This window comes from Nelumbo nucifera, chromosome 8 (assembly GCF_055504915.1).
Source record: "Nelumbo nucifera cultivar China Antique chromosome 8, China Antique-T2T, whole genome shotgun sequence".
NCBI classification, from domain to species: domain Eukaryota; kingdom Viridiplantae; phylum Streptophyta; class Magnoliopsida; order Proteales; family Nelumbonaceae; genus Nelumbo; species Nelumbo nucifera.
Genome location: NC_142656.1, coordinates 4544917 through 4566474, shown reverse-complemented (window position 1 = coordinate 4566474; position 21558 = coordinate 4544917). Strand labels below are relative to the sequence as shown.

Below are 21558 nucleotides of genomic sequence, written 5' to 3'. Positions count from 1 at the left end.
CCCTTTCTCTTAGCAACAGGAACATCAAGATCATTAATAACAGGGGAATCAATATCAAGAGGTTCAGACATATCAACGAGAATAAATGTATTTGGCTGATGAGGAGGATCTGTCTCTAGAGAATCTGATGATATTGGTTGCATAGTTTTAGGTTTCACGACTTTTGAACTCTATTGGCTCTTATGGAGGCGAAAGAAGACATGAAATGGAGGAGGATCAGGAATAGGAAGTATTTGAGTCTAAGTCTGGGTGTGTTTCTCCTCAACCCTACTCTCCCCCTGAGGAGAAACCGAGAAAAAAGGCCGACTCTCAAAGAATGATACATCCATGGAGACATAGTACTTGCATGAGGCAGGGTCATAGCAATGGTAACCCTTTTGAGATAAAGGGTAACCAAAAAACACAAGGAATGGCACGAGAATCGAGCTTACCACGAGAAGGGGACAAGTCATGAACAAAGCAATGGCATCCAAAGACACGCATTGGAATAGGGGACAGGGGAGTCGTAGGAAACAAAAGTTGATGTGGGGCCTTGTACTCTAGTAACCGAGATGGCATACAGTTGATGAGATGTGCATCAGACATAACATCCATCCAAAAGCGTTTCGGAACATTCATATGGAATAATAAATCACGAGCTACTTCGACAAGATGACGATTTTTCCTTTCGGCAACATTGTTTTGTTGGGGTGTCCTAACACAAGAGCTCCGGTGAAGAGATCCACACGAAGCAAAGAACTCCGTCAGATCACTATGGAAGTACTCCTTTGCATTATTCGACTGGAAAATATGAATCTCTGTTTGGAATTGAGTAAAAATCATGTGTTGAAAATCTTTCACAATCTTTGACACTTCATCTCTAGAACGCTTAGGATAAACCCATGTATATCTAGAGTAGTCATCAATCAAAGTAATGAAATACTTATATCCAGTCTTAGAAGGTAGAGTAATAGGGCCCCAAACATCAGCATAGACATTATGAAACGGAAATTCATATCTTTTATTTTTTAAAGGAAATGGATTTCTACAATGTTTGCTCAATTGACATGTCTGACATTGTAACCCACCAACTGACAAATATTTAAATAACTCAAGAAACATAAGTTTTAAAGACTTGAATGAAAGATGACCAAGATGACTATGCCATAAGTAGGCATGACTCTCACATATAAACTTAAGGACTCTGTAGCCACAAGACCGGCTTTGTTCTCTATCACATAGAGACCATCCACCATGCTTCCTCTATCAATCGCCTTTCTTGAGGCCAAATATTGAAACACACACAAAGAAGGAAAGAAGGTGATTGAACAATTCAAGGAGTGAGTAATACTGCTAATGGAAAGTAAATTGATAGGTAATTTAGGAACATGCAACACATTAGAGAGGGTAAGACCGAAAGGAAGGGAGATGGTTCCTTGACCGGTTATGGTGGAGAATGATCCATCAACTTGTCTCACCTTATCTCTCCGAGAGAGGAGGTTATATACCTGAAATAAAGTTGATTTACCAGTGATGTGGTTTGAGGCTCTAGAGTCAATTATCCAAGGGAAATCAGATGTATGCGATGACACATGGAAAGCAATGATGGTGTTACCTAATGTAGGCGCAAAGGAGGTAGAAAGAGTATGGTCATAATCCATTTGGCGAAGTGTCCTGCTATATAATTCCAAGTGGTCACGGAAGGAGTTGATAATTTTTTCCTTGGGGTTAGAACCAGAGTGTCGCTCCGAGGGTACCATGGGACTAGTCTCTTGAGATGCCACATTTGCTGAGTTATATTTTTTCTGACTCTGCTGGGTTGGCTTCTTGCTCAATTCTTGAGCCCATTTAGGCTTGCCATGGAGTTCCCAACATGTGTCTCTAGTGTGCTTGGACTTCTGACTGTGGGTGTACCAAAACTTGTCTTTGTCATCTACTCTCTTATGTGAATCGCCCTTCTTGAAAGGGCCTTTTACATTTGAATTTGTACCTCCTCGGACTGCTAGTGCAACCATCTCCCCCTCTGTACAATTCATCACACTTCTTCTACTCTCTTTAGATACTAAGGCATAAACTTCCTGAACTAAAGGTAAGTTCTTACTTCCTAAGATTTGTACCCTCATGGACTCATATGTAGGATTTAGCCCAAAAGAAAAGCAATTACTCGTTGTTGGGAGACAAGTGACTTATAGGTCTTTGCATCTTCATCATACTTCCAATTCACATTTTGATAATGATCTAGTTCCTTCCATATTGATGTCAGATTTGAGTAGTACACCGAGAGACTCCTCTCCCCCTTATTGCAGGTGGCGGATTCAGCTTGTAATTGTTATATCTTTGCATAGTGCCTCTGCTCTGAATAGGTAGATTTCGCTTGTTCTCATATTTCACAAGTTGTTTCAGCCCACATAAATGTCTTCCTTACTTGTGGTAGCATGGAAACCAAGAGCCATGACATCACCATACTACTTTATTGGTCCCACCTGCCATATTCAGCACTTCCAGACTTTGGTTCCTCTAAATAATATATTATAGAGGTAAAATTATAAAATCAGTAAATTTCAAATGATAAAGAGTTGATCCAGAAACAAACTTATAGATTCAGAATTTCCAAAAAGTAGAAAAGTATATATAATTCTTTTAGATTTCAAACACAAAAAATATCTTTTCAACTTTTGAGATCTAAAATTTGAAAATTATCAAACACAACCTTAAATCCATGACCGTTATCTCGGATCAACCAATCCGACCATCTAATCTGATATAATTTTCAAAAATCATGACTAAACATATTATCTTTCCCACACGCACGGTTGCGTATCATAAAGAAGAAGCTATACAACAGTTAAAGTTTTCCCTTTTCCTAGTTAAGATTATCACTTCCTATTTAATGTAATGGATATATTAATTATTACAAAACTTGGAAACATTGAGTAGTAAGGACACCACTAAAACTTTCAAGTATTAGTCAAAGCAAACCTTTCATTTTCATTTTCAGAGGTGCAACCAAACGCACTGAAAGAGGATAGAGGATGACCACTTACCTAAATAATTTCATACATAAAGCAATAATGCTTCATATACATTCAAATAATACCCATATCACTCACAGAAACTGGGTCAATGGAATCCAGACACAAATACAGTCCATCCATCCATCCATCAGAAATGGGTCAATGGAATTCGGACATAGACACAGTACATCCATGAACCATCCATCAGATAAGGGAAGCATGCCGTCCTTGGTGAAAGTGCTTTTGACCTTTAAAATAAAATTAAGTAGTGTTTATGAAGCGTGTCCTTTGGTAAGAATGTTCCAATCATTCCGCAATTTTATTTTATTTTATTTTTTTGCCTTCAATTCTATAAAAAATGGCTTTATCACTGATCGCAGAACTAAGCCTGGAAACATGCGCAGGTGGTGAGTTACGGACATATGAATCTTGGATTCTTTCCCTTATCTATATTAAGATTTTAAGAGACACTTTTGATGTGGCACTTGTTAAGGCTCGTGAAAAGTTCAGCTCGATTCAAATCGAACTTCGAGCTTTTATTATATTTGTTTAATAATCAAATCGGGTTTTATTATTCTGAAATTCGGCTCGTTAGGCTCGCTAGCCTAACGGGCTTATATATATAGTTATGTATATATACAATCTATATTATCATATATATATATATATATTATACATTTTTCATAAATTTTATTAATAATACTATTTTATAATTGTGGTCCCTTGTACATGGTAGCAATTTCAGAAATGAAAAAACCCTTACCTTATTCGACCTACCTAGACCCACTTGATCTCAGACCTCAGTCTCTTCTCCTCCCAAGCTCTCAAAGTCTCAGCCTCTCACCACCACAGCTCTCAGTCTCTCACTCTCACAATCTAGCTCTCCTCTGTGGCTCTATCAATCTGTCATCTCTCATCTCCTCTCAATTTCTCAGTCCCAGCCTCTCATTGCAGTTCTCAATTTCTCACTCTCACTTGTAGAGTCGCAGTCTCTCGCAGATCGCAATCCAAACTCGCAATTGTAGGTCGCAGGCTGCAGCCTCTCACAGTCACAGTCACAGAGAACTTGTTCAAATCGTTGAAGAGGGACAGATCTAGGTTTACTTTTTCTTCTTCGTAAATTAGTTTTTATAATTGGAGCATAAACTTGAAAGACCATTTTGGGTTTAAATGTTTAGTAAATTAGTTCCATTCCTTTTTTTCCTGAGATTTCGAATTAGTTAATGTTCATTTTTCATTAACAGAGGATCTTTGTTTAGTTTTTTATAGTGATACTTTTCATTAACAGAGGAATTAACAAATGTTCTTTTTAAGAGACAGTATATTAACAGAGGAATTATATTCAGCTGACACTTGTTTATTCCACTTTTTTTTCCCCGAACAAAATCTTGTGTCATATATGGTTTAGGCGTTTAGCTCTTTCTACAAGTGCAAGCTAAATAATTGTATTTGACCTCATGTGCTTCAGAAAGAACAGTGTTTTCAGAAAGTTCGAATTCGAGCTCGAATAAGCTCAGTTCATTATTGAGCTTGAGCCAAATCGAGCTTGAACACATAAATTCTATACTCGAGTCGAACTTGAGCTTTCATTTCTATTTCAAATCGAGCTCGAGCCTTGCATTTTTCTACTAAACCGAACTTGAATACTCAATTATTTGGCTCGGCTCGACTTGTGTCCACCCCTAGGCTCAACAAAATCGTAAAATTGAACCGAATTAAGAAAACTAAATCAAAAGATGTAATTAATTAAATTGATTGATTTGATTCATGGTTTTCAAAAATCGGACCAGACTGGATGGTTGGACTGGAAAGCTCAAGAACTGGTTAGGTAATTGGTTCAGTTTCATCCTAGACAATGGTTTTTGTCTATTACTTATTTATTTTAGTTTTTAAGTCAGAACAGGCCATCTATTCGAACTGGATGGTTAGACCGTTCGACCTGTCAACCGATCCCCAGAATAGTTCCCTGTTCGGTCCGGTTTTAAAAACGTTGGTTTGATTTTGATTTAGTGTTTTGTAAAAATTGATGGTATCAATTCAGTTTTTAGCTAACCTAAAAGAAAATTTGGCGATTAATCGAACCAATCTATGTGACATATAAATAATATATATATTTATTATCTATTTATAACACATTATATATATATATATTAAAAATATAAAAATTGAAGAACCAAAGAACTGAACCGATCAACTAGATAACCGATTGGTTTCAATTCATGATTTTTGAAAAACCAATGGTATTGATTTGATTTCAGAAAATAATACATAATTCGGCTAACGGAACTATAAACACTCATAACAACTGCTGGTCCATCTCCAATTAATTGCAAGTTTACAACCATCAGCCATGCCTTTTATGGGGCTGTCAAGTAAAGCTGTTACATAATTGGATCAAATTTGAATTTGAGAAATTGTATCCATTCAATAGCCGGATGGGATATGGATTAAGTTTAGCAAGTCTGTATTCACCCGGTTCATACAGTCTCTTACAATCTTGTATTAGGAATATCTCTCCATAAAATAAATTACATAATTAGCTGTTGGGCACTGACCCAAGTCGAATTCCTTTATGCATTAGGTGAAAGAACAAGGTGTAATACACATTACACTTTTTTTGGATACTTTATTATTCCTTTATGAATAAGAGAAAAGCTGCACTAACCTTACCACAAAGAGCCTACAGTTCCATCACCAGAGAGACTGTCGAATGACTAAATCAACCACAGGGTCATCGGCTCATCTCAGATAGATGGCCAAACAGTTTTCATAGTTCTATTTTCTTACATTTGAGAAGGATATTCTTTTTGGGGCTGATGATTCATTAAATCAGTTGGCCACTTGGCTTCCCTCCTTATGAGGAGGAACGGGTTCAAAAGCATATCAAATTGGGCTCAAGTTCTAGTAGATTTGAACTCGAACTTGAGTTTGACTCGTTTAATAATCGAGCCAGTGAATTGGGTTTAAACTCGAACAGCCCTTGAAAAGCTCGATTTTATTGTCACCCCTAATATTTATTGAAAACTTGATTACAATGCTTAAAAAAAGCCTCGAATTCTTGTTTCCCTCTCATATTTACATGGCATTATTTATGGAGTGTTAATCTAACATGAAAAATAAGAAACATTTAAAGTAATATCCGATCAGACAACACAAACAAAAAGCATTTAAAATAAAAATCGTTTAAAGTCAAAATTTTTAAATAAACATTTAAAACAAGAAACACTCCATCTATAAACGTCCAGAATACCAAATATATAATGAACGATTGTGAATCACTCGTTTTAGGGCAAATTAATTGTAATGATCAGTATAGCCCATAGAACAGCTCGGCTCCGTCAATGATTGGAACCAGTGGCAGACATCGATCGTTGGTTCCATGAATTGCAAAAGAAGGTCAGCAGTCGGTGCAAAGTTCCATACTTCCATTACAGCTCCTGAATGAATCCTGAGTGTATACTTTTCCCAAGTTTCCAGAAGTCACCAGTTGGATTCAACTTCTACATTATTTTATTTATTTTCATGTGACAGTGTCACTCTCAGTGCTTTAGCCACATGCCCAGTAGGGCTATCATGGTACATGACACGTAAAATAGACCTGGGAAGGGATTCTTTCTTCTTCCTTAACAAAAGCGTATCGACAGTGCAGAAAAAGAAGTGGAAGATCTACAATACACACATAGTCAATAGATATATTATTATAATTATATTCACTTATATATTATATTTTTTATTGTGCTTTCAGAAATAAACTAAAAAAAGAAAAAATTCCTTTAGTAATTAATTTAGTGCAGAAGCTATGGTATGTTTTGTGTCCAGACTTTGGGCTGAATATAAAAAACCAAAATGTTCAGTGGATCATGATTTTAGTGGTTATGAACAGGGCTTCTGGATGGGCCAATACGAGTTTGATATTCCACGTAATAACAACCTACACATTAGACATCTCAATTTCTCAAATTAAAATATTCTGCTGGTATCTCAAAATTATTCCTTAGTCCTTACCCTTCCGTCCACCATCTTGTATTGGGATAAGGTCTCTACTAGATGACAATTTTATCCCTCTCGGTCTCTCCTTCTAAGAATCTCAAATCATCGATGAAATGCATGCATCAACAAAGTTAAGACTTAAGACTCAAAAGACATCAAAGGGCCCACGAACACGTCAATAACCCAAGGTAGGCTAGGCTAAGGCTGTCATCTCATTAATGGACTATGTTCATTGTTCGTAACCTTTCAATATATGAAATGAACCTTCTACTTTATTATTATTATTTTTTTATTCGACCAAAGTTCATCCAAACTTTGACAGTAGTCCAAACGATTTACTCCAAGCCAAATGCAGCCTTAGTCTGTTGCTCATCATGTGATGGCTTGTAGAATTAGTTCATATTAGTGGGACACTCCACCAAGCTGGCTGCTCATTTGTAAATATTTCGTTTTAATATTTTTTACTTTTAATTATCAGAAAAAATGGATTATATTAGATAAAGGTAATTTTTGAGCCATAATATCAATAAAAGTAATATATTCAATAAATTTTCAAAAATAAATTATTTTTTTTAAATAATATAAAAAAAGGATAAAGTCACTGTTCATCTTGTTCTTCTTATAGCAAAGCCGCCCACGGCTGCCTCCAGCACATCTCCGATTGTTGTTTCCGCCTCCGATTGTCGTCTCCAACGATCGAGAAAGTGTCGCAGATAGTCGGACACCGGCAAGTAAAAACAAATCGGATTACCCTAAGCCCTTCACTTAAGTAACTCATTACCCTAAACTCCGGCTGTCTCTGCCAAGACAGCATGGGTTGGGTCTATGGATACGTGACTCCTCCTTTACTGGAATAAAGACATGAAGTCTTCTCTGACACCCCTTCCAATACCCCATGCGATACCCCCACAGGTGTAGAAGATGGAAATGAGTGATAATGATTCCTTTCCACTGCATCTGTTAATGGCCCTTGTGATCTTTGGACACAGAGAAACACCATTACCAAAGCCAAAACAAAGATCCCACTCAACAATATAGATGATATCACTTTTATCGGTCTCCGGCTAGACACCAGAGTTCCCTCTTGTTCAACTTCATTGTGCAGAGGGTTGTAAGGGTATGGCACGACACGTTCGAGGTCGGGACAGGTCCAGAAGGGATCGGTGTACACAGTGATGCTGGATGTCGTGACGGTGATGGCGATGTTGATGCTAATGGTGATATTCCTACTAAAACCTACCTATTGTGCATATATTTATATATGTTTGAAAGAGAGAAAAGGTCGATGAATTAGACAATGTGTCAGATAAGGAGGTGGTCTGCATATCCTCATTCGTCTGATGCATCCACCTTTTCCTGAGACTGGGCCTATGGGCAAGGTGTTCTGTGGTTGGTTAATTTTCGTGCTTGATTGGAACAGAGAGAGACACAGTGTGTGTGTTCCTATGGCAGTCAGAAACGACAATAAGAGACGACAGCCAAAGGCGGAAACGACAGTCAGAGACATGTCGGAGGTGGGGGGCGGCTCTACTACAAGAAAAAAAAATGAATTGTAACTTTATTTGATATTATTTTAAAAAAGTTAATTTATTTTTAAAATTTTATTAAATATGTTACTTTTATTTATATTAATATTAGAGCCCAAAAATTGCCCTTTTCTAAAATTTATTCGTGCCTATTTGGGAGGGCTGAACAGTTGCAGCAGCGGGCCTTGGTTTTCCGATGTGGGTTCCAAACATATAGCGTAAAAGTTATAAACGAGTAGCCCAGTGCACAAGGTTCCTGTCTAAAGGGTCAGATATATGCAACTTTACCTCACTATATAGCTTCTATCAGGGCAGAGTCCATGCTCGCAACCGTTCGCGTAGCATTAAAACGCGTCACGCATCTTTTAGTGCGTACGTTAAATTAATGCGTGCAAAATGAATTAAATGGAGTCTATAGATTCTATCCTTTACGTTCCGTTCTACTTCCCGCTCGAGACTCGTCGCCTCTCGCCAGTCACTCTCATTCTACTATTCTATTACTTTTCGTTTTTTTTATTCCCGACCCAGTGCAGGTTCGAAACATAACATATTTTTCTCTTCCTTTAATTAATTCTTTGATTTTTTTTTTTTTTTTCTGGGTGTCTGATAAACGAAAAGGAATCAAGAGGACATTTGGTCAAGAAGTAAAACGAGGGCCCTTGCAAGACCAATATTGAAACCGGATCATACGATCAAAAGAAAGACATCGACACTGAAAGAGATTCCTCCTCTTCCTCCTTGGGACATGGTTTCCTTTCACACACCCTCCCTCTCGTACTTTCCATCACCCGTATTTCTTACTTCCACAGCCTTTGATGTATGACATCTCGACAGAGTCCGAAATAACTGAGGTTTTTCTTCGACCGCCGGTATTAACAGTCGCCGGTGAACGGTGCGAGCATCAACTGTGCCCTGATAGAAGCCGGACTCTGTTTGTACATAAAGTGCCTCATTAGGAAAGGGACAGATGGACAAATGTATGCAGTCCAAATCAGAAACTATAATGGAGCAATCCAACCAACCATTGCACCAAGGTCGAATTCGGATTTTGTTCTCATAAAATTCATCTTCACACCATTCTCACAGCCCTTGCAGCTGTGCATTAGAAACTTGTGCATAATTGTATGGTTTTATTCATGGAGATATTTTCAATGCACGGCTGCTATGAAAACAGTGCGAAGATAAAATTCAAATTCTCCAATACAGCTGCCAGTCAGTTATTTAAAAGGCTGTCTGCTTTAACCTCTTATCTTGAGTGCTTCAATACAGCTAAATCATCATAATCATACATCTGATTTCTGAGTTGAGCTCTCCTGATATTTTCACCAAACATAACTTTTAAGCTGTATGTATGATTATGACTTATGAGGCCTACCTCCAAAAGCCAGCCAGAAACCGCTGTGCTTCAGCTCTCCCAGGGGGCTACAAAATCCCAGGTATGGATCGATTGGCTCGGCCAGACGGCCCTTCATGGGTACAACTTCACAACCAATAGTTGGATTATTATTATTATTATTATTTAAATCTAACATCTTATTCAATTTAGGTCTTTTAAACCCAAAACGTTAAGAGGTATGTTAGCGGGCATTGAGGGGGGTTGGTCAATGGGACTGCATCGCACTTCAGACATTTTAGAGTCCTGTGTCCGCTTTCGAGTTTTGACCATTAAGGCTGCATTTGGATGCGGTTTCGGTTTTGTATGTATTTAGAAAGAGGGTGTAATTATTATCATCCTAAAATTATACTTCGATTCAGTTTTGAGTGCATTTGGATGGAATTAGTTTTAAACCTCATCAACTCTAAAGTTTTTAATGTAAAAGCTACATCAATTTTATGGATATAAAACTTTACATTCTTTCACTCATCAACTCTAAGGATCAATTGTGAAATTCTTGCAGTTTTCACAAAGGATAGTAGCCGACGTCAAGCTAGCCATTGAGAGCATGGCGCAGACTAGCAGCTGAGCTGACAGGCATCATAACATTAACGTGGGCATTGAAGTTCATTGATCGAATCCTTTGTGGCGCTCACTACACCAGCATGCTTCTTTGTATGATTCAAAGAATCGACTGTTATTTTCCTCTGAAATGCTAGCAGGCAACTGTGAGCCGCCTGGCCAACGAGTGGTGAATAGAGAGGACAGGGGCTACCTGCTACCAGGACCAGGCACAGCAGCCGAGCTGTGTGCTAGCTTTGGATTCTTTGTGAGCGTGAAAAACGGAATAGTATCACTTATGATCTTGGTGTCATACCCAATTATTCTGAATTGCCTGAATGTACAAGAATGTTTTCATTTCTATACTCGTACTGTTTTAACAATGTCGTCAGAGTTGGACTAGACAGAAAAGCAGAATGCTCAATGAGTGATTGGTTTTATTTAACCAGTTAACCAGCTGGTTAGCTTGTTCTGGCTGTGAACTGAAAACCAATGTTTTCAACCCACAGCTGAACTGGCTTATTGAACTAATTGGCCTTTAATCTGATCAGCTTTTCAGTTCAGGTCCCCTTTAGGCGTGGGTCGGGTAGGGCCAGTCCTTTATTAAATTCCAATAGACTCCAGCCCGATTTAGTTAAATTCTTCAGATCGGGCACGACTTGCAGTCCCAGTCTCTTTTGCCCTCAAACTATTTATTAAAAATTAAAAAAATAAGTGTGACTCAGTCAATAAAGCGGTGATAGCTACTTCGATCTACTACTTCTGTTTCAACCCAGTGGTCACAGGTTAACTATTGATAACAATAATTCTCATTTACCTCATTTTTTTTAACATGTTGAATATGTAATATTAGATATATGTCCAATTTTTTATAATTTTATTTATTTATTTGTTTTTAAATTTTATTATTTGATTTATGACATCATAAATTAACCTATTTGACCTTCACGACTGAACTGAATGCTGACTCAATGGATCCAGTCTCAGTCTAACAATACTGGTTTTAATGATTTATATTGTAGTTCTTGTAACTTCTTTTTTTTTTTTTGGATTTACCAGACATCACCTTAATACTAGTTACCAACTTACCGCCAAAAAATCATTTTTGCACAATCGTCACTTGAAACAGAATATATATATATATATATATATATATATATATATATATATATATATTACAATCCTCACTTGTAGTTGTAGACTTGTAGTATCACACTATCACTTACAATGAGTGGTGGCATCTGCTGGTTCTTATGTGAGGGAGTGAGGGCTTACCATTGGAATACTGTCTGGTAAGTGGTAATGAACAGATTGAATTCTATGTGAAGATAATCTTCAATGAAAGCTGCAAAGGACCTTGTTCATTGCCAGGTTTGGATATTACACATGCATATTGTTAACTAACTTAACTTCATGAAGCTACAGTACAAATCATTAATTCATAACTAAGATCAATGAAAACCAAGATGGGTGGGTGCAAAACTGAAAGTTCGAGGCATCCACGAAACACTGAATTCGATGGCTGCAAGCCTGCAACCATCCCACCTAGACCTTGGATATCGTTCACCATATGTGTCTCCAAAAGGATGAGATCATAAGCCGATTCAGGTACCACTGCATCTAAATGTGCACAAATGGCTCCCATATTGGGAGATGACATCAACCAGTCCTCCATAGCCTCCAACTGCCATAACCTGATCATCAGAGCCCAAGGCTCCATGGAAGCATGAAGTGAGCCAAAGTTGCAAGTACTTATATTTAGAGTGTACAATCAGTTCAAAAAAATGAAAGAATATAACCATCGTCAAATGACTTCAGCCAAAGGAAGAAACTCTAGGACAAAAATTTTTTGAATTTAGTTAAGTAACTCTCTTAAATACAGTCTAACAAAAAAAGAGAAGGAAAAGATAGAGAATTATAACCTAGGAGGCAAACCATCAGACAGGAGATAACATTTAGTTTAGTGACTCTTGGAGTTTTTTTTTCCCTTTCTTCTTCTTTAGTATGATGGACTCACATTGGAGTCCCGTGCCTCGTAATTGGTGTTAGATTTAGTTGACTTATCTTTTACCCATCCAAAAAAGTAAAGATTTAATATAAATATGTTCCCTATCCATTTATCACCACAGTGATTAACTTCATTTAGGCTGCATTTGGCAATCCTTATTTTAAAGACTTGTCTCTTTTTTGCAGTTTAAAACTCGGTGTTCATAGGGGCATTTTAACAGCAAAAAGGAGACAAGTCCTTAAAAAGAGGAATGCCAAATGCAGCCTTAGAAGGCATGGAGTAATACATCAATTATTACAAAGCAACTCATATATTGAAACCAAAAAAGGGGTATAAGAGAACTTGATAAATATTGAGCAAAGACAATAATTTCATCAGCCATTAAAAGCCAATTCTGAGAATTCTGTGTATTAAAGCAATTGTCAAACTTTCCCATGGCATAGAGAAGAAAGAAATGAATAAGAGAATTACAAAAACAAAAACAAAAAAAACCGATGACAACAAATAAAATGCTCAATAATCCAAAGAAAGTTAAATCAAAACATACTCCTGAATGATGCAGGGAGATCGAAAATGCTGACTGAGGAGCACATTGTATATGTGAGAGAATTATCCCATTTATGTCAAAGCGACTGAGTATAGGCTCTGCTCCAACTACTAAAATCTGAAGATTGAAAAACCAAATGCTTAGAAGTGACCAAGAGAAAGAGGAAGACAGACAACTGAAGGTGGCAAAATGAATTTGTCAGGGAGATTAGAACTTTCAAATACAAGAAACTTATAATATAAAATCATCAGAGCTTAGACACTTCAAATAAAACATGCCTTAAAATTTTCAAAAAGATATTTATATTATAATGGAAATGAGTTTATGTGCAACTCCCCAGGACAAAGAAAACAAGGCCAGTGACAGTTCAAGACTCCAAGCCCAGAAAGGGGGCTCCCTTATACAAAATATACAGAATTAAAATCTAGCTCATAAAGGATGGATCTAGAAATAACTCACTCCTCATCAAACCTCTAGCAAGACCATCAGTGGTTAATCAACGGTCTAGGCATTCAGAACCTATCCATAGAGGGAGAATCAGCTAACACTTTAAAATGGCTAGGAAGACAGGAAGCCGGGCCATGGAGATTCAGTCACTTTCTGGCAGAGGCAAGGGATCTACTGGCAGCTTCAAACACAAATCTGTGATGGATTCCAAGGGAACTTAATGCTTTTGCAGATGGATTAGCAAAAATAGGTGCTCTTCTAAAAGTTCTGTACCGTGATAAGATCCCTCCTGTGTAAAATTCAGGGGTCTGCTCCCTATTTGTATTGTTTCCTTTGTACACCCTCTTGTGTACTCTTTATCTTTTCCTAATGAAACCAGTTAACTTTTCTCAAAAAAAGACCATCAGTGGTTAAATAGTGAATCTTGGAGACCATCTGAATGAAGGATTCAATCTGGCTACCAAAGATAATGCCTCCCCAATCTGATAACAGGGTCATCATGTGCCCCTAGATTAATCTTCTATCCATTCAATTGCAACCCAAGAATTGCCCTTAAAATCTCTCAAACGCCATGACAATTGATAATTGGAGGTTCTGAAGAATATGATTTGATTCCATTCCAAATCCAATTAGTCAAATTCAAATTGGGGTTGGATATCCTAAATATGCAATTGAATTCAAAGTACCAATACACCTTCCAGAATATCAGGGTGCACCGATACTTTGAACCTTGGTAAGTCATTTTTATAGGCATCCATCCAATTAAAAGCAAAAAGGAACTTTGGATGACTAACATTACTCAGGATGAACTCCAACACAAGGTGTGGCGTAGAGCTGCCTTGAGCTGCAGAGTGAACACATGGCAAATCCAGAAGGTCCCCTGTCTAGCTATATGATTGATGGTTTGATAGGCCACATTATTCCTTCATGTGGCAAAAATATGTCAGTTTGGTTCATCTATGAAAGGACCTCATACTTTTCCATTTTTAGTATATGAAAAATACATAAAGTTGAATTCATATTGGGCAAGTTCCACAACCCAACCTAATCTGTCCTAGAATTTTGTCACATTGGATAGGTTGGTAACATTGGTTGAGCTTGACCCTATTTGCACCCAGGTGTAAGTACCCTCCAAGGACCATGAGAAATTGGGAATATTTTGTAACGTTGGCTTCAGAATCCTTCATGAACCCAATGCTTTCAACACTTGACAGATATCCTTTATATTATTGCCCCATATTAATATCCGGCCTATGTCTGGCCTTTCCTAACTAAAGGACCTAAAGCCTACATCAATGAGATCTCGAAAAGAAAAAGTTTGATTTTCAACCTGTGGCAAGTGGAGGCTGAAATTTGGTCCACATACTATGTTGGTGATAATAACATAACTATTTTTCTATTAGAAGATCCCTGGGACATTTAGACTTTTTCACTAAACAATCCAACTAGAAGACCTGCTTTATGTGTGAGAGGCTTCTATTCTGCAAGACTGGGTTAAATATGAAGTGATATGGATACATTAAATAAATTAACATCCTGCTAAGACTGGGTTTAGTATGCTTTTCAATTAAAACAGACACCACAGGAATATTGAAGGACTTACTTGATTGTCATCAAATAATATGTCCTGTTTGGGGGAAGAAGTGGCAATTCTTGAAATCCACTCACATGCATGAAGATTCCAGACTGATAAAAACCTTCCACTGCTGCAAGCCTGGAACATGCAAAATAGATTAAAGCTACCATTAGAGTCTAAGTGAAAAAGCAAGAGAGGCAGAAGATCTGCTAATTCCTAATTTTAAGTTTTTAACCATACATGGAAAACCATTATTAGAGTAATACCTCTACTAATAAATGTTATTTTGCCCCTACCACGTTTGTGGGTAGAGCAGGTAGATGAGTTTTTCACTTTTTTGTTTAATGCATTTACTAATATGAAGGCAACAAATCAAGCTTTGACTTAGATTTTCAAATCTTCTCTCTGTTATCAAACAAAGAAAACAAGAAAAAGAAAAAGAACCTACACACAAAGTGCTATAATACACTTCTTGATACATACAATATAATAGTGTTGGAATGTTTTTCTTTATATTTATGATTGTATTCTGCTTAGTTGGGGCCTGTTTGGTCTGGTTAAAATAGCCTTTTTTTCCTTCGTTCATGTACTTTGACTACAGCAGGGGCATAAGGGTCTTTTCCCTTTTATTTATGGTCGCCCTATATATAATAACATAAGCTGGCGCCACCAGACAGATTAAAACTCTCTTCTCTCTCTCTTCTCTTCTGCTAATATGGTATCAGAGCGGTTCTACTGGGTCTGAGAGTAGATTGAACTTAGTTCTTTCTTCTTTACCTTGCTGTCTTCTTCAACTGATATCAGACAAGTTGACCTACGACTGGTGCAAGTTTGCTTTACCTTTATTTTCCCTTTCTCTTGATCATGTACCAATAAAAACCCTATGAAACAAGACTGCTGAATGCAGTCAGAGGAATTGTGAGGTTCAGACCTCTTTTTCTGTGGATCGTGTGATCCTGTACCTGAGAATGGGTTACTTGTAGGTCACGAATGACCTGTTTTTACCAAGTTTTGGTGTGACTTCACAGCTTTGTGATCTCTCCTAGTAGTTGGTGTGCTTAGGTGATTTGGAAAATTGGTCAATTGGGACTGTTAAACTTGTGCAGCGCTGAAATCAACCTAATTTTTTTTAAGAGAATGGGAGCTGGTCTGTGTTCAGATTGTACCCAGACCAAAGTGTGTGCATGTGGACTACACCTCTAGTGTGTTTTTTGGACCATTTTGGGTATTAGGAGAGATCTTAAGGTGTGTTGAAACTGAAAAATGTTCTCGAATCATGTCCTCTGAGAATTCTGCAACTTATGGGATTTCAGGAGGTCAAAACAGAATGAGTGGGGGGATAGATATGAGTTTCCCCATGGCTGTAATTCCCTTTGATGGACTAAACTACCTTGAATGGTCTAAGGGAATTAAACTTTACATTACTACTAGGGGAAAATAGGGTATATCAATGGTAAAGTGAAGGAACCAAAGTCTAGAAGTACTGAAAATGACAGGTGGGACCAAGAAAGTAGTATGGTGATGTCATGGCTCTTGGTTTCCATGCTACCACAAGTAAGGAAGACATTTATGTGGGCTGAAACAACTTGTGAAATATGGGAACAAGTGAAATCTACCTATTCAGAGCAGAGGCACTATGCAAAGATATAACAATTACAAGCTGAATCCGCCACCTGCAATAAGGGGGAGAGGAGTCTCTCGGTGTACTACTCAAATCCGACATCAATATGGAAGGAACTGGATCATTATCAAAATGTGAATTGGAAGTATGATGAAGATGTAAAGACCTATAAGTCACTTGTCTCCCAACAACGAGTAATTGCTTTTCTTTTGGGGCTAAATCCTACATATAAGTCCATGAGGGTACAAATCTTAGGAAGTAAGAACTTACCTTCAGTTCAGGAAGTTTATGCCTTAGTATCTAAAGAGAGTAGAAGAAGTGTGATGAATTGTATAGAGGGGGAGCTGGTTGCACTAGCTGTCCGAGGAGGTACAAATTCAAATGTCGGAGGCCCTTTCAAGAACAGAAGAGAGTAGATGACAAAGACAAGCTTTGGTACACCCACAGTCAGAAGTCCAGGCACAGTAGAGACACATGTTGGGAACTCCATGGCAAGCCTAGATGGGCTCAAGAATTGAGCAAGAAGCCAACCTAGTAGAGTCAGAAGAAATATAACTCAGCAAATGTGGCATCTCAAGAGACTAGTCCCATGGTACCCCAGGAGCGACACTCTGGTTCTAACCCGAAGGAAGAAATTATCAACTCCTTCCGTGACCACTTGGAATTATATAGCAGGACACTTCGCCAAATGGATTATGGTCCTACTCCTTCTACCTACTTTGCGCCTACATTAGGTAACACCGCCATTGCTTTCCATGTGTCATCGCATACATCTGATTTCCCTTGGATAATTGACTCTGGAGCCTCAAACCACATGATTGGTAAGTCAACTTTATTTCAGGTATATAACCTCCTCTCTCGGAGAGATAAGGTGAGACAAGTTGATGGATCATTCTCCACCATAGCCGGTCAAGGAACCATCTCCCTTCCTTTCGGTCTTACCCTCTCTAATGTGTTGCATGTTCCTAAATTACCTATCAATTTACTTTCCATTAGCAGTATTACTCACTCCTTGAATTGTTCAATCACCTTCTTTCCTTCTTTGTGTGTGTTTCAATATTTGGCCTCAGGAAAGACGATTGGTAGAGGAAGCATGGTGGATGGTCTCTATGTGTTGGAGAACAAAGCCGGTCTTGTGGCTACAGAGTCCTTAAGTTCATCTGTGAGAGTCATGCCTATTTATGGCATAGTCATCTTGGTCATCTTTCGTTCAAGTCTTTAAAACTTATGTTTCCTGAGTTATTTAAATCTTTGTCAGTTAGTGGGTTACAATGTCAGACATGTCAATTGAGCAAACATTGTAGAAATCCATTTCCTTTAAAAAATAAAAGATCTGAATTTCCGTTTCATAATGTCTATTCTGATGTTTGGGGCCCTGTTACTCTACCTTCTAAGACTGGATATAAGTATTTCATTACTTTGATTGATGACCACTCTAGATATACATGGGTTTATCCTATGCGTTCTAGAGATGAAGTGTCAAAGATTGCGAAAGATTTTCAACACATGATTTTTACTCAATTCCAAACTGAGATTCATATTTTCCAGCCGAATAACGCAAAGGAGTACTTCCATAGTGATCTGACAGAGTTCTTTGCTTCGTGTGGTTCTCTTCATCGGAGCTCTTGTGTTAGGACACCCCAACAAAACAGTGCTGCCGAAAGGAAAAATCATCATCTTCTCGAAGTAGCTCGTGATTTATTACTCTATATGAATGTTCCAAAACGCTTTTGGATGGATGTTGTTATGTCTGATGCACATCTCATCAACTGTATGCCATCTCAGTTACTAGAGTACAAGGCCCACATCAACTTTTGTTTCGTACGACTCCCATGTCCCCTATTCCAATGTGTGTCTTTGAGTGCCATTGCTTTGTTCATGACTTGTCCCCTTCTCGTGGTAAGCTTGATCCTCGTGCCATTCCTTGTGTTTTTTGGTTACCCTTTATCTCAAAAGGGTTACCATTGTTATGACCCTGCCTCATGCAAATACTATGTCTCCATGGATGTATCCTTCTTTGAGAGTTGGCCTTTTTTCTCGGTTTCTCCTCAGAGGGAGAGTAGGGTTGAGGAGAAACACACCCAGACTTAGACTCAATTACTTCCTCTTCCTGATCCTCCTCCATTTCATGTCTTCTTTCGCCTCCATAAGAGCCAATAGAGTTCAATAGTCGTGGAACCTAAAACTATGCAACCAATATCATCAGACTCTCTATAGGCAGATCCTCCTCATCAGCCAAATACACTTATTCCCATTGATATGTCTAAACCTCTTGATATTGATTCCCCTGTTATTAATGATCTTGATGTTCCTATTGCTAAGAGAAAGGGCGTTTGATCTTGTACTACTAATCATCATATCTCTTTGTGTCCTATGATCATAATTCACCTTCATATCATGTGTTCCTTTCCTCCATTGACAGTGTTTCTATTCCTAAGAATGTGGCAGAAGCTTTATCCAAACCTGAATGGACAGATGCAATGAAGGAAGAAATTAATGCCTTACACAAAAATGGCACCTGGGAGTTGGTGGATCTTCCTGAAAGAAAAGAACCGATGAAATTCAAGTGGGTGTTCACAATGAAGCATAGGGTTGATGGTACAATAGAAAGGTACAAAGCCATTTTAGCGGCCAAAGGGTTTACACGAGTATATGGAGTAAACTATGTAAAGATCTTTGCTTCACTAGCCAAGATGAATTCTATCAAAATCCTCCTTTCACTAGCAACCAATCTTGAGTAGGAACTTCACTAATTGAATATTAAAAAATGCATTCTTGAATGGTGACCTAGAGGAGGTGTACATGACTCAACCTCCAAGTTTTTGTGCCAAAGGTAGTGACAGAAGGTGTGCAGGTTAAAAAAATCATTATATGGGTTGAAAAAATCACCTCGGGCCTGGTTTAGTAAGTTTTACTTAGTTGTACACCAAATGGGGTTCAAACAATGTCAGTCAGATCATACTCTGTTTGTGAAGAAAGGTGAAGGAAAAGTTGCAGCTTTAATTGTGTATGTTGATGACATAGTGGTTACAGAAGACTGGAAGATTGAAACATAGAAGCTGAAGAAATTCTTAGCCACTCAATTAGAGGTGAAAGATTTAAGCCCCTTACGTTATTTCCTTGGGATTGAAGTCGCCCACTCTCAAAAGGGCATCTTTATTTCCTAAAGGAAATACGTACTAGATTTATTAGAGGATGCAGGCAAATTGGGGGTGAATCCAATTGATTCACCCATTGAGCCTAACCATCAGTTGGGAGACAGTCAAGGGGAGTTTTTGAAAGATGTGAAGAAGTTCTAGAGACTTGTAGGGAGACTCTTATACTTGTCTATGACCAGGCCTCATATTGCCTATGCAGTGGGTGTCCTTAGTCAGTTCATGCATAATCGTAGGACAACTCACTTTGAAGCTGCAGAAAGGATCTTTAGATACCTCAAGAAGTTCCCAGGAGCTGGTTTTCTATTCCAGAAACATGGGCATTTGAAGGTTGAAGTGTATACAGATGTTGATTGGGCAGGGAAAGTTGATGACATAAAGTCTATCGGTGGGTATTGTACCTTTGTGGGAGGAAACTTAATCACCTGGAGAAGTAAGAAGCAAAATGTTGTGGCTAGGTCTTGTGCTGAAGTGGAATACAGAGCTATGTCTCGTGGAGTTGCTGAAACCATGTGGATAAAAAACCTGTTAGGTGAACTGGGTTTTGCAGTTAACAAACCTATGTCACTCTATTGTGACAATAAAGTTGCTATCAACATTGCTGCTAACCCAGTCCTCCATGATAGAACAAAACATATTAAAGTGGACAAGCATTTTATTAAAGAAAAACTTGTGAGTGGAGAAGTGTGCACTCCATATGTCAATTCAGAAGAACAACTTGCAGACATCTTCACCAAGGACCTTCATCATGTGCAGCATAGTAATTTGTGTGACAAGTTGGGCATGACTGACATCTATGTCCCAACTTGAGGGGGAGTGTTGGAATGTTTTTCTTTATATTTATGAATGTATTCTACTTAGTTAGGGTCTGTTTGGTCTGAAAGCTAAATTACTGTAGCCGAAGTAACAGAAAAGAGAAGAAGAAGAGATGCTGGAATGTCGAACTGCACTGCTCAGTCGACAGTACTATTATTTATATTATGATGTAGTACAATGATACATGAAGTTACTAGAATGCCCCTGATTAGTGATGGGACACCCAGACAACTTAAAACATTAAACAGGATTAGGCCCATTAACAAAGGCCCAGTACAGGACAACTTAAACTTAAGTATAGGCTAATAAGAACTCTTATCAGCCGAATACTCATACATACAAAGACTTCAATCCAACACTCCCCCTAAAGCTAAGCATGGATATCAATCATGCTTAGCTTGCCAAGCATGTCCCTAAACTTTGCTGCTGCCAGCCCTTTAGTCAGTACATCTGCAATTTGCATCTCAGATGGAGTATAAGGCACACAGAGTTCACCCGAGACAATTCTTTCTCTAACAAAGTGTCGATCAATCTCAATATGTTTTGTCCTGTCATGCTGCACAGGATTGTTGGCAATGTTGATGGTAGATTTATTGTCACAATACAGCCTGAGAGGACCTTCAGCCTTAATGCCAAGTTCATTAAGAAGAGTTCTGAGCCATAAGAGTTCAGCAACCCCGTGGGCCATAGCTCGATACTCTGCTTCTGCACTTGATCTAGCCACTACATTCTGCTTCTTACTGCGCCATGTGACCAGGTTTCCTCCCACAAATGTACAGTAACCCGAGGTTGACTTCCTGTCTCCAATAGACCCAGCCCAATCTGCATCAGTGTAGGCTTCAATTTCATTTCTATTGTTTTTCCTGAAGAGAATTCCCTTCCCTGGGCAAGTCTTCAAGTACCTGAGAATCCTTTCAACTGCTTTCATATGAGGAATCTTTGG

At 38.2% G+C, this 21558-nt stretch overlaps 1 protein-coding gene across 1 annotated transcript in view; it reads right to left on the bottom strand.

The window, feature by feature from the left end:
* The window catches only part of LOC104600806 (uncharacterized), a 67791-nt gene that overhangs the window by 10451 nt on the left and 35782 nt on the right, over positions 1-21558 (bottom strand). Inside the window, exons 11-13 of the mRNA XM_088893001.1 lie at positions 15051-15161; positions 13001-13117; positions 12053-12139 (exon numbers count right to left, since the gene is read on the bottom strand). Of these exons, the coding sequence (XP_088749127.1) occupies positions 12053-12139; positions 13001-13117; positions 15051-15161 (315 nt within the window). The remainder of the gene's footprint in view (positions 1-12052; positions 12140-13000; positions 13118-15050; positions 15162-21558) is intronic.